Source organism: Pogonomyrmex barbatus, unplaced genomic scaffold, assembly GCF_055798465.1.
Source record: "Pogonomyrmex barbatus isolate J1 unplaced genomic scaffold, ASM5579846v1 scaffold7, whole genome shotgun sequence".
NCBI classification, from domain to species: Eukaryota; Metazoa; Arthropoda; class Insecta; order Hymenoptera; family Formicidae; genus Pogonomyrmex; species Pogonomyrmex barbatus.
This window is the reverse complement of record NW_028297171.1, coordinates 5,639,617-5,656,832: the sequence shown is the minus strand read 5'-3', so window position 1 is coordinate 5,656,832 and position 17,216 is coordinate 5,639,617. Positions and strand designations below refer to the sequence as shown.

General features: G+C 40.3%; 2 protein-coding genes across 5 annotated transcripts in view; one reads left to right on the top strand and one right to left on the bottom strand.

Moving 5' to 3' along the window:
* LOC148934950 (uncharacterized) overlaps positions 1–17,216 on the bottom strand; it is a 145,962-nt gene that overhangs the window by 72,097 nt on the left and 56,649 nt on the right. The window contains exon 3 of one of the 3 annotated variants that reach the window (XM_089082996.1): positions 11,641–12,309. The exons of the other annotated variants lie outside the window; for them this stretch is intronic. Coding sequence (XP_088939122.1) covers positions 12,138–12,309 — 172 coding nt within the window. The 3' untranslated portion in view covers positions 11,641–12,137. Of the gene's footprint in view, positions 1–11,640; positions 12,310–17,216 lie in introns of those variants that run through there. 3 annotated transcript variants of the gene reach the window in all.
* Positions 4,605–17,216, top strand: part of blo (bloated) — a 110,345-nt gene continuing 97,733 nt past the window's right edge. Inside the window, exons 1-2 of one of the 2 annotated variants that reach the window (XM_011646877.2) lie at positions 6,300–6,487; positions 14,741–15,104. In XM_011646877.2, the coding sequence (XP_011645179.2) occupies positions 14,942–15,104 (163 nt within the window). In that variant the 5' untranslated portion in view covers positions 6,300–6,487; positions 14,741–14,941. Of the gene's footprint in view, positions 4,833–6,299; positions 6,488–14,740; positions 15,105–17,216 lie in introns of those variants that run through there. The other variant, XM_089082980.1, reaches the window with a different exon arrangement.

Here is a 17,216-nt window from a genome sequence, read left to right as displayed (position 1 = left end):
GCCCGGCACGCGATAGATCCGATCGTCCGAAAAGGATCGGGCACGATCTGTCCAAATTTGGCTCTCGGTGTAGATTCTCGTAAATTCGTAGTCTTCACTCGTAAATTTTCCCAGTCGGGATTGCTATTTACGTGCGCGCGCAACTAAAGAGATTCCGTTGATGCGCAAAGTCATGTTTCGCCGATCGCCTTAATTTTTCTTTATCACGAAAACTCTCTGGAGTCACGTAAAGGCTCCGTAGACGGTGACGACATGGAAGGGTCATGCTTAAAAATTGGGAGATGACGTAATTCCATGTGAAACCGAACAATACACTTTATTCCTGATATTCCAATTTTTTTTTCGTGCCGCTCAAGATGCAAAGATTAAAGATTTTAGTACAAGGTCTCGTTTTGTTCCTACATTGTTCTTTGCTTTAAAAGAAGTGAACACTTTCGAATCACATAAAGAACGTTCAAATCAGACTGCATTGAAAAGTCTTTCTTAAAAATTGCGACATAGTGCCACATATACGTGAAACTGAATAATACACCTCGTTCCTGATATCACAATTTATCTTCGTTCAAGATACAAAGATTAAGATTGAAGCGATGATATCGCGTTGTTAGATTCTGTCGATAGACCGCAACTCTGTGCGAGACAATGCTTTCGCAAAATATGAGGGATTCGATGCGAATACAATTACCACACAATTGCAGCGGTATTTGAGAGAGACACCAGAATGTGAGAAAATCGCCGCGGGAAATCGACATTTGCGAGATGATTTGCGTTAGCGCGAATCATACAAATTTAACTCCTACCTGACGAGACGGATTTCAGAAGAGATTGCAGAAAGGTGCGATGTACACGTCTCATTGAACAAACAATAATGTCCTAAATAAATTGTCATTATTAAGAGTGCATCGCGGTTTTATTGCAGAAAATTCTATCTTTACGCGTGTCTTTCATCTGATCTACAGCGATCATCACTCGCGATCAGACGATGTAATTCTCATCCTTGCACCGTAAGAAATTCTCTTTCGTCCCCATCCTTCCTTTCTCTACTCTTACTTTTTATTCTAAAGTTTTATATACTTCATATTTCTCATTCTTATATTAAATTTATATCTAAAAGCGTAATTTTTATTATTTAAAAAAATCAATTATTTGGAGACGATCCATATTAAGCCGATGCAATTAGGGTTTGATTTTTTTTTTTCATTTATCACTTTCTTCTATCATTTATTTCACTTACGTTCGGTCCTAGAGCATGTAATCATTTCCTGCTCTGTCCCGCTTTTCTCTCTTTCTCGCGGTAAATGTTACGACGTAATTCTCGCTATTCGCTATCCGCACGTGACTCGATTGGAGAAAGTGTGCAGGTAATGACACTCGCCGCTCGCACGTGTAACATACGTTCGCTTACCACTTACTTCCACCGAAGCTCATCGACCGTTTGTTTTTCTTCTTCTTCTACGCGCGGAATGTCAAGCGTGACAGCTCGCGTAATTACGAAGTCTGTTAAGCAAATCATGAACCGCGGGAGAAATCGCGATATAATAACTTTCGCGTTCTTCCTGCATAATATAAAACAAAAAGAAGTTACAAACCGTCATTGTCTCACTGTCAATTTATCTCGGCATCTCTTAATGCTACTTAACACGAGTATCAGAATCAGAAAGCTTTTCTGCGATCGAAATTAACGATACGTTAATGAAGAGAAGTGTTAAGAGATTTGGAGCAACTGACATTGTCGCGTTCGTGAAAGTAAGAGCCGTCGTATGCTGCGTATTCGATTTCTTCCATTGTGCCATTCGTTACGTCACGTTCGATTCAGCGCTTCACGGCGGAGCGATTTAACGTCGTAATTAACTCCGACGAGGAGGTCGAGCTTGGAGAGCGTACACGTGCACCGACTTACGCTCTCGGCGGCATGGTGACGGAGAAAGTGAAAATAATTCCTTCATCGGTCGCTCCTTTCGCCGTGGTCTGCCAGCATCAGATAGCAGCAGCGCGGCTAGTTAAACGTCGCCGCGGCTGTCCACCGTGAGCAGCGAGGGACCTTCGTTGGCGCTCTTCATTAGCGTGGCGGCAAGTTCAAGGCCGATACGTTTCAAATCGAAACCACGATAGAGAAAGGGAAGAAGAAGATAGTGTCTGTTGAACCTTAGGTGTTCTCTCATTCCGCTACAATTATCGTCATTATTATGGCCATTGTTGTCATCATTATCATCATCATCATCATCATCATCATCATCATCATCATCATCATCATCATTATCATCATCATCATCATCATCATCATCTCAAAAATCTCGAAGCTTCCACCCAATCTAATCGTCACCCATTTACGCACGCCAATCACGTGTGAGAACCAGGCTCGCGGTCCATCACGGAAGGGAAAATCTTTCTGACCCGTGAGTTCTCGCCGAGCCCCAGAACGGCGAACGGACTTCTCGCGCTGTCGTAAATCATGCACACAGTCGTTTCCTCGCACTTCGTCACTGTGCACCACTGATTACCGATCAAATACAATCATGCCATAGCGCAATTTGAAATCTTTTGATTTTATGGCACCTACGTCGCCGATCTCCGAGGTTCCTTTCATCAAGATCTACGAATGTACGATGTAGCCAAACACTCTAACAAATCTCTCTCTTCATCGTGCCAATTTTTTAAAGTAAAATTATGAATATCTTAATAGGCACATAATATACAACTTTGAAAAATAATTTGTTTAAAATAAAATTCTATATTATTACGTTTAATAACTCAACATATATATCGCTGAGAAAATATTGCAAAGTTTCTATTTAGAATTAAGTAGCTTATATACACGAGTTCCTCTTCATCGAGATTATATAAAACAATGATAATAAAATGTGATGGAGTCACAAAGACTTTAAGCCAGATTAAGAAGCTATAAATAAGATGGTGAAAAACCATCTTGTGAAGATGGTTTGAGCTTGAAACCTTGTTATATTGATATATTATGTGTTGCAACGTATTACGCTCTTTGAATATGTAAATCCATATAGGCGAGTGTCGTGCGGAAGGAATCAATCAACGTATTGTAATGGACATAATCCGTGCAACTCAATAAGCCCGGCAGCGTTGATTGAGTAGTAACCCGGGGACATTTATAGATCGGCATTTTGCATAAACGTATTTTTCCGTGGGACAAGCAGCAGACCCATCGAGGGTGCACATTTTAACGATCCGCCTTACTGCCCCATCATCATACTACGCAATAATTCTCCTCTTAGTGGCGGCATGGTGTACGGCGTACGGCGGCATGTCCAATGTGGAGCACCGTCTCTTCACCATCCGTCGGTCCGTCCACCCCTCATCAGCTAGATCCACGGCACGTAGGCCGACTTTAAGGCTCAATTATTTATGTAGCCGAGCGAGTGCCGCTGATTCGCCCATGCGATGATTACGCCAATCATAATAGGGCTCTGCCCCGGTGAGAGGGTCGACATTGTGATTGAGCCGGCCACGCGGGATCAGAGCTAACTACTCACAGAAATCAAGACAAAATAGAAACAAGACCGATCCTCAATCACGTGTAATTGTACTCTGTCCGTTCTACTCTCTACGCCGCTATATATATTCCTTCTTGATACTTATATTTAGTGCACACAATTTTCTCTCCGTAACTCGCCTCCTGCGTGCCAGTTACTCTCGGCCGGCCTGGCCGACCCAGTAGCCTCTTCTCGTTATTTTCTTTATTTATAGTCATATTCGCTGAAACGCCGCGTATCATCTCAACACCACGCTCGATATGCCGCACGGGACTCTGTATAAAGTCCAAGACCAGATCTCTAACGTAAACACGCATCCGCCAAATCGATCATAAAATATCCTGTTATTATCGGGATATGCTACCGTCCGTGATGCCAACCGTCGACGCGTGATCGCGAATCCACGTTCCTCCAAGACCATAAATATTTGCCCCCTAACTATTGATACCTAATCTGTAGAAATTTCGGTGACTAACATCAATAATCTTTTTTTCAATATGCATATTTTATTGTATATAATTAAAAAACCAACTTTGGCTACTCCATACATCACAAACAAAAAATTTGTAAAAATTAATTCGTAATATAAAAAAATATCTAAAACATACGAGTATAGTTCAAAAGATAATTCTATTTTATTATGCATCTTGTATATATAATTAATCGTCTCAGGAGTTCGTTATTTGATTACATAAAAAAATCAAAAACCTTGAATATCTAAATTTATAGAGATATATCGAATTGCTTTAAAATTATATATTTTACCAGTTGACGTATTTTTGCTGCTTAATGCCAAACGATATTTATACGCGCGCAAACGGTAGATCTACTAATGTAAAAAGATTGCACTCAGTGTCAACAATGAAATAGCTGCATTTAACATAACGCGAAATGTACGATGAGTATGTGCTGAAGGCCGAAGTCCATATTTATACCTCTATTCACTTGGCATCGCTAAAACGCTCGAGGACGATTCGGGGAGCCTCACCCTCGCCTGGCGATCGTCGGTTCACACCAAGTATAGCATTGTCCGTGGACCAAGTCAGACGTGGCAGGGCCGAACGAGCGTTGGCAGTGCCGCGTCGCTGCTGCAAGTTTTTGGTGGGGAACCTTGACCGAGTGACGTTCACCAGCGGCAGCGGCGTGCAATCGGTCAGGTAGGGAGAGAATAGGTAGGTGGGAAGAGTGGTCAAGAAGAAAAGAGAGGGAGACAGAAAGAGACAGAAGATTTGCAGAAGCAACGAATGACGGTCAGTGCGAGTGACCAGCGCCAGGTTGGACCCGATCGCCTCGATGGACCCTGTGATGGCACTGATATGTTTGCGCGAGGTATCGAATACTTGACACTGTGTACCTTTCATCATCAATATCAATCGACATCAATTTTAGCCGAGGTATTAATCAGGCGGAACTATTGTGAAACGATCGAGTCATCGAGCCGTTTTGATCAGATGTTACAATACAGATTACAATAGATAGATAGATAAGAAAAGAAAGAGAAAGAGAGAGAGAGAGAGAGAGAGAGAGAGAGAGAGAGAACTTGCAGAAACGGCAGCATCAGGTAGTTCGAGTGACTAACGCCAGCTGAGCTCCGTATAGTGATGCCACTGATATACGATGTATCAGACATTTGACACCATGTATTTTTCATCATCGGTCAGTACCAATCGACATCAATTTTTTGGCTAAAGATATTAATCAGGTCATAGTATCGTGAAATTATCGAGCCATTGAACCTTTTTCAGCGCACGACGATATCAAGCAGAATTTAATGAGAAACGGCATACGAATTTATTTTGAAATTGTATTTTTCTTCTTTAAATAAATCTATCTTTAAATTTATTATTAACAAATAACGCACAGATTTCAAATACATTAAAATATCAATTTTATAAAACTTTTTACAAATGCACCATTAAAAAGACATCGAAGCCTTTCAAAACAACATTTACATCTGAAGTTTTCTTGAAGAGTGCACGGATAACAGCTGCATCAATGTATCAACGCTTGAATATATATTCTTTCTTGTTTCTTGTTATTTTTATTTTTATCAAAGAAAACGACGCATGTAATGCTAGCTTTTAATAATTGCGTTTAAAGAATCATTCACTAGTAATCGTTTGATCGATGATCATTAATGATTTCATAACATCTTTCATTTATTACTCTCCAACTTTGATTAATATATTCCTTACGTAAGTAAATTTCATACTAAGAAAATGCGTACATCATTTTAATAATAGAGCGGCTTTTCATTTATTATTTCTTTGATTTTTATTTATCTTAATGACAAATTTAAAAGAAGTTCAACTTGAAAAAATTTCTAAAAGTCAAAATTTTTAAAGTTTTAATAGAAATATCTAAATAATACAATTTAAATAATAAAATCAAAATCAAATATTACAACACCTTTACTTAATATATTTCTAGCAAGATTGCTAACATTTCAATTTTCTAATGTTATAAAATCACTTGATCAATCTGAACTGTTGAGGTCAACAATTATAGTAATAGTACAAGCAAAAATATAAATTTCCCTTGAGCAAAAGTTGAATTATCTGAATTGATAATGCTGTCTAGTCATTTATCGATCCATCCACACTTTAAGGATTCGTTCGAGGGCTAACACTATTTACCTAGAGACTCGTCGCGGTTCTCGGCATGTGTATACCTTGAAATCGCTCTGTACGTCCGTGCTATGTCCGTCCGTTCGTCTGTCCGTCCATCCGTGCCTACTCTCCTGCCTGTCTCTGTCGGTGCTCGGGTCCAGTACACCGGTGGGATAGGACGGAGTGCCGCGGTGGAAGGAGTAGTAAGCGGCCTACGCAGTTTCAAGCTTGGGTCCCAGCTTTTATTAGTTCTTCGGCGCTCGGCGGAGAACGAACGGAGAACGAGCGGCGTGTGCGTGGCGGCGGTCTGCGCGTCTGTACCCCTGGTCCAGACCCCTGATCATCCGGGTCGTCCCTGCAGCTGAGTCGCGCGAGGTACGAACTCGTTCATCAGTGCTATCAGCGAGACGAGGTGTCGATACGAGCGAGTTCGGGTATGAGAGATCGCGTAATACCAAAGTGATATCCCGGATATATCTCGTCAAGTGCAAGACAATTTAAAAAAGATCGGGTTATCGGTTTACCCAGTATCGTGTGTTGTCCGGCCTTGGGTGTTACGTCTCTGGGTGTCGGATAACGACGTCGAGTGTCAAAAATTTTTTTTCCAGGAAAGGCAAGGCACGAAACAAACGTCTTCGCCTCGATCAATTGTAATCGGTGGTGTTTAGTCCCTCAAATCGACTCCAGGTATTTCGCGGTCCGGTGATAGTGACAGTTGCCGAACGTGAGAGTGTCAGTTCTAATATAACAAAGTCTCTCCAAGAGCGAAAAACAGGGCCCTTGTTTTTCTCGCTCTTCTGGTTCCGCTTGAGGAACCGATTGTACCTGAAGGGGCGTGTCTTTAAAGAGAATATACCGGATATCTAAGCGATCGGCATGCTACTGTATTAGTAAAGGTAAATCCAATATCGATAGGGACAAAGTGATCTCGATGCGTATCGATGACGATGACGACTGTGACGATGACGAGGATGTTACCGGCCGTAAAGTCGGTCCGCGCTCCGGATCGAGCCGACAAATACGCTCGGCTCGATTATAACCACGGCAGGTCGCCGCGAACGAGCGTTGATCGAAAGGGAAACGATCGGAGCGTCTTCGATAGGTCGGATAGGTAGGTTTTCTGCGCGCTGTGCGTTCGGGGCCGAATAGATTATAGAGAATCCCGCACGAGAGCGAGAGCGCGAGTTATTTCGCGCGCAGATTGGATCTGCCGGCTGGTCGGCCGGTCTGGCGCTGGGCAAACCAGAAATCCAGCGGAAGGGTAATATCCCATTAACTGAAAGATCAATTAACTCGCGTTAACGGACACTTTAATCACTGCGTGTGCGGCTAGGCAGCTAGGCCTCTCTCGCGGCGCGCGCTCGCGAATCTAGGCGTTTAATCTGCCCGTTCCGAGATCGAGTCAGCCGATCATACGCGAGCTCCTTGTCCGCTCGCTATGGGGAGCGATCGCGATATGACGCGAGGGCCCTCGCGGGGGACGAGCAGGATATGGAGAGGAGGTATTATTCATTGATGCGGCCGTATTAACAACGCGCCGACGTTCGAGGGTCGCCGATTACAGCGCGAATAAACATTTATGGAAATGTCCAGCACGTGTGACAGTCGAGTCCGTCCTCGAGGTTCTCTGTCGAGATTAGGCGAGTCTCTCGAATTAATATGCCGAAAGATTTACGACACTATCAGTCGAATTAACGCGCCTCTGAATCGTCGAATCTGGCATGTTGAATGAGTTTTAATAAGTGCGACATATGACAGTCGCTCCATAATTACCGTGTTATTTGTCGATGACAAGCAACAGAGAAAGCGGTTTAAAGAAATATTACATAGTTGTCAATTTAATTTTATAAATTTAAATATATAATACTTGTTTATTAATTAATTTTGCCCGTAAATTTTATAATTTTATTTTAAGATCAATTTTTACTTTTATTTTTATCATTATCAATAAAAATATATTTCTCTTGTTGATAATTATATTGTATATTATTAAATATAAGTATTTTTACTTATTAAAGACATGTAAAGAAATTTATCAAATCATTACAACAAAAAATTACAGTTGATCCAAATTTTCCAAATAAAAATCACTATGTAATTGATTATATTAAAATTGATTATATTATTTTTATATATATTTTCAAAATATAATCAGATTATTTTCTTTTTTCATTTTAGAAAACAGTTTCATTTTTCAAAAAAGTAATTTAAATAAATCAATAATCGGACATATATTTCGAAGTCTCTTTCTCTCTTCTTCCAGCACGCTTAATTAAAAACGTTTAATTAAAATCTGATGCAAAAATTAATTTTAATTATAAAAACAATTTATATTATGACGTTCTCCGTCATGAGAACCATTCATTATAAAGAGATTCGGTGCGCGGAGCTCGATTGCTCATTTTTCCCTGTTTTCCTTTCGCCCCCTCGCCTGTCCGCACTCGTAAGATGAAGATCATGCCCATCAGCCCGAGGTGCAAATCCCCTCGCTGAATATCCCGATACGGTTTTATCGCACGGCGTCTCTCGGCACGGCGTATGGCGGGCGGGCATGCGTCGCGTGTAAGCCGCGATAGAGACGTACGCCGAGTATAAAGAAGACGAATACACGAGACGGTGCAACGATAAGCACCGTGCACCGGGAGAACTTTCGGCCTTGACGTGTACGAAGTGTGTCAGTGTTACTCGCGCAGCGAGCGAGAAAGAGACGGGACGCCTTCGATGGGGAATCCGCCGTTGTTGGATCCATTCACCATAATGCATCCGCGTAACGTGACCCTTCGCGCGGCGTCCAGATTTCTCCACTGGGCTGCGGATAAAATCGATAGATTGCCCCGCATAATCGAGCGACGAATGTAAGATGCGCGGAACGTAATAATTACGCGTCGCAAACGTTACGCAAATAAAGCGACCGCGATGGTTTCTTTTTTCTCGCGACTCACCAGTGATTTCCATTTCCATTTCTGGCATCTGCGTCATGCTCGTGTTGCGCTGTGTCTCGGTGTGTTCTATTAGTTTTGAGTCATATTTCCGCATTGGTTAGAACGGTACAGTAACGGTTCGTTTTCTCAAGTAATATTCATTACCGTCCTTTAAAAGTCGAAAGATTGGATTGTTATGGAAAATATTTTTATCTTGGATTCAGAATTTAATAAATGTATATAATCAATATATAGGAAGTTAATGAGTCAAAAAAAATTACTGTTCCAAAATTATTTTTGTAAAATAATTATTCTATCATGCGGAGATAAGATCAAATTTATGTTCGACAGCTTTTCGTGTTGAAATCTTAATCTTTTTATAAATGTACTCTGACAATAATTTATGGTAATTCCATTTATCTTTTCAAATAGAATATAAAGTGTCATTAAAATTTTACAGATTTGTGCATATTTTTTTTATATAATGATAAAGCCATATAAATAACTATATAAAGCCGGAAGCTTGTTATTATAACAATGATAACGTTGCAAAATAATTTATGTAAATTGTACTCGGAAAATTGTCTTCATGTCGGAAACGATTAGCTGCTGTTTTAATATGCAAGAAATAATTCAAACGAGCCTGAAAATGTTAAAAGTAGAAGGAATTATAAAGTCACGACGTATAAAAAAAAAAAAAAAAAAAAAAACCGAGGAAAAAGCAATATCGAGACGAACAAACTGAAAAATTCCCAACAGCTCAAAGCGCATCCGAGATAGGATCTATCGGGGAAATTGTGTCGGGCGTAAACGGGGCAGGGATTCGTCCCGAACGGAGTGCTTGTAAGCTGTTAAAGATAAAGGTTCGTAGGGATGTACGTGGAGCGTCGCGGGAAGGGCAGCGTCGAAGCAGGAATTTTATAAGTGGTGCCGGTGCACGAGAGAACACGCGCGCGAGGTTTCCTCCCGGCTTTTACACGAGCGCGGCGCGATTCTTCTCTTCATGCGCGCGCGGCGATCTAAATTAAAATCTTTCCCCGGCCTCGCCGATTCTCCGAGTGCCGCGGCGTAACGGACGACGGCTAGGAACGAAAGGCGAGTTTCGGATTTGCGAGAACAGTTGTTGAGAAAAGTAAGCGTCGGATTCGCACGCGGAAATGCCGTGGCGCTCGTAATGAGCACCCAGTCGAAAGTACGGGCGTATCTTTTTTTTTTTTCGGTATACGACGATTATACGACGACTATACGACGACCGCGCAAATTTATTGGGCAGTCTGACGATATTAACTGTGAAACGCATCGCTTCGCCAGACGAAAAGGTAACGAGCCTCATCAACTTGTTTTCGTGAACAAGCGTGTTCAACGAGCGGCCCGAGAAGAAACAATCGTAATTTTTACGTTCAAATTGGTGTGAAAAATAATTACTCTTGATTAATTTAAGAAAATTTATCAGCAGAGGATTGTGAAGGATTAAGGATAATTTAATCAAAGTCTTGTAATGCAGATAAAAAGTACGTGAAAATAGAAAATAGCTCAGAAATTTTTTAACAGACTAATGAGGAAAAAAATTGTCAATATGAAAAATATCTAATTATTTAATTATTAAAAATATTAAAATAGAATCTTTTATATATATGAAACTTTAACTATATAGAGATATATTAGTATTAATATAGTATAGACAATTATTATATTAATATTTTATTAGTACATAGAGATTTTTTTCCTAAGACTTATGCGGATAAAAATCTCGTGTAGAAAATACAACTCCAGAAGTCTGAGTTTTAAACTTATCATTAAGCTATGTGGAAGCTGCTATGGGAAAATTACGTGGAGTTCTTACAGCACCGTGTATAAACCATCTATGATTGTCTCTCCATTTGGATTCTCTCGTGCTCTATAATCCAGCAGTAATTTTCTAACAGCGATTGGATTGCGACCTGCGATTGCGAGGCTTCGCACCTCCGACGGATCCTTCGGCATCTGAATACGGGGACGGACGTTACCTCCGATTTTATTATCGGGTTTCTACACGCCACGTCAATAAAAATCAATGAGGAAGGTGCTAAACGTTTTGCGCGTGAAACGGGAGTGTTTATTACGTCGCGATATCCGCGAACGCGCGCGTTATAGGGCTAGAAAAAATAGTGTCGTATAACCCGAGCTTGATGTGGTTTTATTGCCGGCGCGACGCCGATTTTCGCACCGTTGCCTCGTAACGAATGTGAAATATTTCAAAGACGGGCGCGACACCGTTAGAGAAAAACATTTGGAACGGTACGGGAACACGACCTCGCCCTTTTAATATTCTCTCTGATTTTTTTTACTTTTGTCTCACCGCTTCGTGAAGATTTCTGATTCTAACGTGCGAGAGAGAAGGAATTTGATCGCGCTTTTGTCCGGACCTCGCCGCCGCTAATGACCTAAGGACGAGGACATCGCAACGTGAAATTACCACAGAATTTATATAGAACGTGAGCGTTGTCACATAATCCGACAGAAGAGAAGCTACATTTTTATTATTTCTGCTCGCGCTGTTATGCAACATCAGGAAGCAGCAAATAACATGTATTAGCGAATCCTACATATCATGCGTGTGTCAACATGTCCGACGAGATTATAAAATTTTCGCTACTGATATAACATTAAAGAAGTAAATTAAATTTTTGATTCATTTTTTATGTATTTAAAAAATACAAATTCTCATTACAAAGATACTATAAAATTTATAAAATAATGTGACATAATATTATTATCTTTATGCAGCAATAAAATATTATATACATTAAATATACAATAAAATATTATATACATTAAAAAATAACGTAAGATACCATCTCGAACATATTTTAAAAGCATTTTTACGAAAAGTGCGATACGATGTTGTTCTCGCATAACTCGACGTAATTTTCTTCGCTTACCCGTCAACTATCTTAATTTCCGACCTCTCCTCGTAAGAAAAAAAAAAAAATATATGTCGTGGAATGCATAGGATGAAATTAAAATCGCGACAATATAGCCATGTCGTATCGCTGCACTTAGCAACATATTCTTATCCTTCGTTTTACTGTTATCCAACGCCGTGGCGGGTAAAGAAGGACGCATTAGAGGGTCTTCTCGTACATTAGATGCGGTCCAGTCGAAACCTGCGCCCATCGCCGATTTCTTTTTGCCCCCTCCGGATCGAATCGGGCGTTTCTGCGCGCGATTAGGGCGACTAGTAGAAGGCGCGTGGGAGTCGATGCGCGAGGGAATCTCGTCGTAAACTTCTCGAATCTGAAAAAAAATATATTAACATCGGTTTTTATAGAGGATCCCCACGGGGTACAGCCTGGGGACCTCTGAGGACCTCTTTGCCAAATATGGCTACCGAGCCTCCCGAGAGTATCTTAATCCCTGGATCGGGTTCATGCGAATTGTCTCATTTGAAGTCCGCTCTCTTTTCCTCGCGTTCTCTCGGGGCTAATAAAGTCGTTGAGTGACGGCTCGCCCCCACGTGTCACGTGTGCGAGGAGGACTTGTCAAGACAACGTGTCATTCTGTCAGATGGCCTTGAGAGATGGACGTGTACGCGCGCGTGAAGGGTCACCTTTATTTGTTTCAAGGGCAGGTAGCCTGATCGTGAGTGGACAAAAACGCACGATGAATGTTAATTCCTTTCAGCGATTTTTTCAAAGAGCTTCTGCCGCGTGTGATTGTATGTGTGTGTGTGTGTGTGTGTGTGTGTGTGATAGATTAGATATGTGTCTCAAAATAGGACAGCTTCTTATTAAAATCAATTCGTAAAGCTTTTAATTATATCTAAAGCATAACAAAAAAAATCTATTGTTTTAAAGATAAAAAACTTCGAGAGATTTTTAAAAGATACAGTGAATTTAAATTTTCAAATTGAATCTATGCACTGATCATCGATAATGACGAATTTCGAAGCATAGAATGTGTGCATTAGTTGCACGCGTCGCAATGTCGAAACCACTTCGCGCAGTAAAAGGATCGCGACGAAGGCCGACTTTTCGAAAAAAAGAGGATGTTGTTTTTACACGATAGCGCGAAAAACATCTAGTGAAATAAAACGCTTATAATGATAATGAGCAGTCCCGACGCTTCCGCTTGAGTGTCGTCCGAATGATCATCGTCAGCGGTATTTTTAGAATCGTTTTTATCCAGGTGACCATGTCCAACCGTTTTGCTTCTACACAGTGCGATGAGATTAATTGTCTTATCGATTTAAATTCATGAAAACAAATAACGTCTCACGGCAATTGATTATCAGAGCGTAATTATTATTTTAATTAGTTACGATTGGGATCCCTTAGTTTTATTATATTTCGGATTGTGAGCCTCTTGTTTTTATTTCGAAGAAAAAAATTCTATTGCGTGTATTTGATTAATTTTTTTACAAAATGTTATGACTGTAATTATTTTTGAGAACTTTATATTTTAAGCGATGGAAATAGACTTGGATATAAAAGTTGAAGACTAACAAATTGCTCACTGTTGTTTGTTACTTTGTGAACACTTACGATAAATTGAATAATTAATAAGAAAAAATAGGCTACATTCTTAATCTTAATTATATCGTGTATAATGCCTCTAAATTCAAGATATTTTTCTTCAATTAAAAAAAATACTTTAAATTTAGAAGTATTATGATACAAGAGTGTATATATACGAAGCAATATTTTCATATAACTGAATACTGTTCTTCTCGTACATAGAATAAATATTCAATGACAAAACACGAAATATGACAAAAATGAAAATGAACAATTTATTCGCGCCGTATCAGGAATTAATTAAAGTCGAGTCGAGTTTCGTATCTCATTGCCTCGAGCCGGCGACATGACGCTTTGAAGCTCCTCAGCCTCTATGAAATTTAAATTAGGTGTCGTTGCGTTTAGATTGTAGCATCGATAGGCAAACCACGGAGTTACGTCCAGAATCCTGCGGATTACGGGCCGTAATTACGATAACGCTTAATGCGGACGGATGTAAGGAAAAAGCTACGACCGCGGCCTTATCGCACAATCGCCCCTATTAGCAAAGCTCTCATCGGCGAATCCATTGCCGATATTATGCGCCGTCACCGTCATCCCTGTCACTGTCATTATATCGTTGCACGTATCTCGAGTATCCTATCTGCCTGCATGACGACAAAGAGAACCATTATCACTCGTTGCGTTTATCATCATCTACCTACAGTTGGCATGCGCTAGTATAGACACGTCGCCGGGGGAACGCACGATGCTATCACTTCTCTTTCTCTCACGTTTTTCACGCATGCAATACGCGCACGTATACGGGCACGCACGGGCGCTCGTAGAAATATCATGTGTACAGAAAAAGCGCGCATTCTCAAACGTAAACTGCACTCTCATGACAACTGAGGAACAATTCAGCCGATTGTTTGTTTGGAAAACGGAGTAAGTTTAGAAGAGCTTGTTACAATCGACACCCCCTATCAATTTACACAATTTATATTATTACACGTTTATTAATCGTCTATAATTAATATTGTGATAATATTTATTTTTTTTTTTTTTCAAAAAATCCTATTAAAGTAAATATCCAAACAAACTCTCATGCTTTCGATCGAACGAACAAATGGTTTCGAACTAATCATCGAATAAAGAGGGGATTAAACTCGTAAATATCTATCGATAACATTATCTTAGATATTAAAAGGGCAGCTTTGCTTGGCTTACAGGTCGGTGATCGGGTCTACGGGTGTGCTCGTGAGAGCAGAAAAGGGGAAAAGGAAAGATAAGAGCGGGGGTAAGAACGCTGTAGAGTAGGGTGGTAAAAGTTTAAATACAAGCACGAGACGCGGGTTGGGGCGAACGAAACGGGGGAAAGGTGTTCCTGGCCGGTCGTGTGGCATGATCGGGAGAAAAGGTGGAAAGGCAAGATGCTCACGATACAGCGCTCGGAATTGCTAGGAGGCGGAGAAGGCTGCAACCCTCCCGGCTCACATTTGCTACCCCCCATTGCGCCCGGGGCTTCCGACTCCGAGTGGAAGCCCGCCGAGAGGAGCGTCTCCTTCAATCGAGACGTCCACGTGAAGAGGATTGGTGAGTCCAGGCAATATCACACCATACAAACTGCGACATATCCTGCATATGTAGCGGAGCGAGAGAAATCGAGAGAAATGGCGCTGCTTGATTTTTTAGGTTGAAAAAATAAATCGGCTTTGCAAAAGCGATATAATAATTCCGAGCGATATAATTAAAAAGATATTTTTTAAAATGTATATATAATTAATTTAACTGTGCAGACATTGAAATCTCGAATCGTCTCGAATAGATAAGGTGATAAGTCTATGAAATGTATTAAAGAATTTTTAATTACGTTCAACAATACACTGACGAAAAAATTATTACAGTTCCATTCAATCAAATTGTATTTTATTAAATTATAATATATAATTAAACAGGAATGTAAAATTTAGATTTACAATTGGCCTAGAATTTATATATTTAAATCGAAAATGTGGAATCATATAAGCTTTTGAAATTAAACGGTGAGTTCCGATAAAACGGACCCTTCAAATTTCGTTTAACAGTACATCGCGAGGATTCAGGTGCGTGAGGTCCAAGAGTACCGTTTGTGGAATTAAAATCTGATAAAATGTGGAGTTTACGCTACGGGACATTTTCGCAAGGACGATCTTCCGGTACGATTCACGATACGAGCGTGCATACGCGGGCAGAATTTAATGTACGTTGCCACTATAAAAGTGCACAAAAAGTCAGTCGAGAAAAAGACGGAGAAAGAAAGACAAGAGAGCCGAGAGAGATGGCGCAAAATGATTTTACCTCGCGATGCCGCGATGTCTTGTATCCCAGAAAAAAAAATTACGGCCCTAGAGAGCGATCCCAGATTGTGGAAATTATTCGCGACGACTCCTCTCTTGCTCTCTTGCTGGCTTCTTCACCGGCGATCTCGACTCTCGACGGTCACTTCCAAGAAGCGGCCTGGCCGGGAAATTACGCATGCGGCCGTGCGAAATACCGCTGATGCGCGACACAGCATCATCGCTTAATCTCGCAGAGATGGGAGACACAACAAATTTCGGTACTGTCAACGAGTTTAATTAAGATCACGCGCATCTGAGATTCCTCCCGCTCGATTTTTCACTTCTGCAGATCTCTTTCTGATGTTTCCAAGTCAACTTTTTATCGCTAGACTTTATAAATTCCTATTCGCTACGGCGACATCATTTATAATTAATGTGTCATTAATTAATGTATCCTTGAATGTAATGAATACATAAAATTTATCACGCAGCGATCAAATTGATAATAGCTAAAAAAAATGTAACTCTCTAACTCTTTGTCAAATATATCAGTCTGCTTGTAATGTTTAATGAATTTATGTTTCCTTGCATCATTTTATTTTAAACAAGAGAAATTCTCAGATTTCTTGAATATGAATGAACTGCGCGATCGACAAAAGCCGAGACGTCAAGCAGCGTCATGGCGCTACGAGCTATGTAATACGCCTAACTTGTGTCTAACTTCTGCAATTTCCTCGATATCGATGAGTAACACTTAATTAGTAAATCCTGCCGCAAACTAACGGCACGAAATAATCGTTACGCTATGCGATCGATCCGTTTATTTCTTTTTTTTTTTTACCTTGCGTGTTATCTAATATCAATGTCGGTATTAATCATGGTTAATCTGCCATCGATCGCGTAACAATAATTTTAAATTATTTCCCACGGAGAAGATGACAGTGGTTTCGGTGACCTTGACATCGTCGGGGTCTATAAGCCGTCATCATCTTGGATCCGTGGGGAGACAATTTTATTGAAGGACGTGCGCCTTCGCTATCTCTCGCAATTCTCTTAATGCGATATGTGGGATTGTAACGGTAATGGTGTGTGCATACGCAGGACTCAACCATTCCTCCATTACTAGCTAATTATTAATTGTATTAATGATCCCTCTCTTACTCTACGCAAAGTAAGCATTACATCCCGCTAAGTTCCCAACACCTTCGCTACATCTTTAACATACTGAAGCCTTCCACCGCGAAGAATGTATGTACAAATATATTTTCAAGTGTTTTAGCGGATATATATATATATAAAAGTTTGTCAGAGAAATTATTATTTAAAGTCGTCAGAAATTAATGTTTAAAATAGAAAGATTAATATCGTGACACTTATTATCTTAATA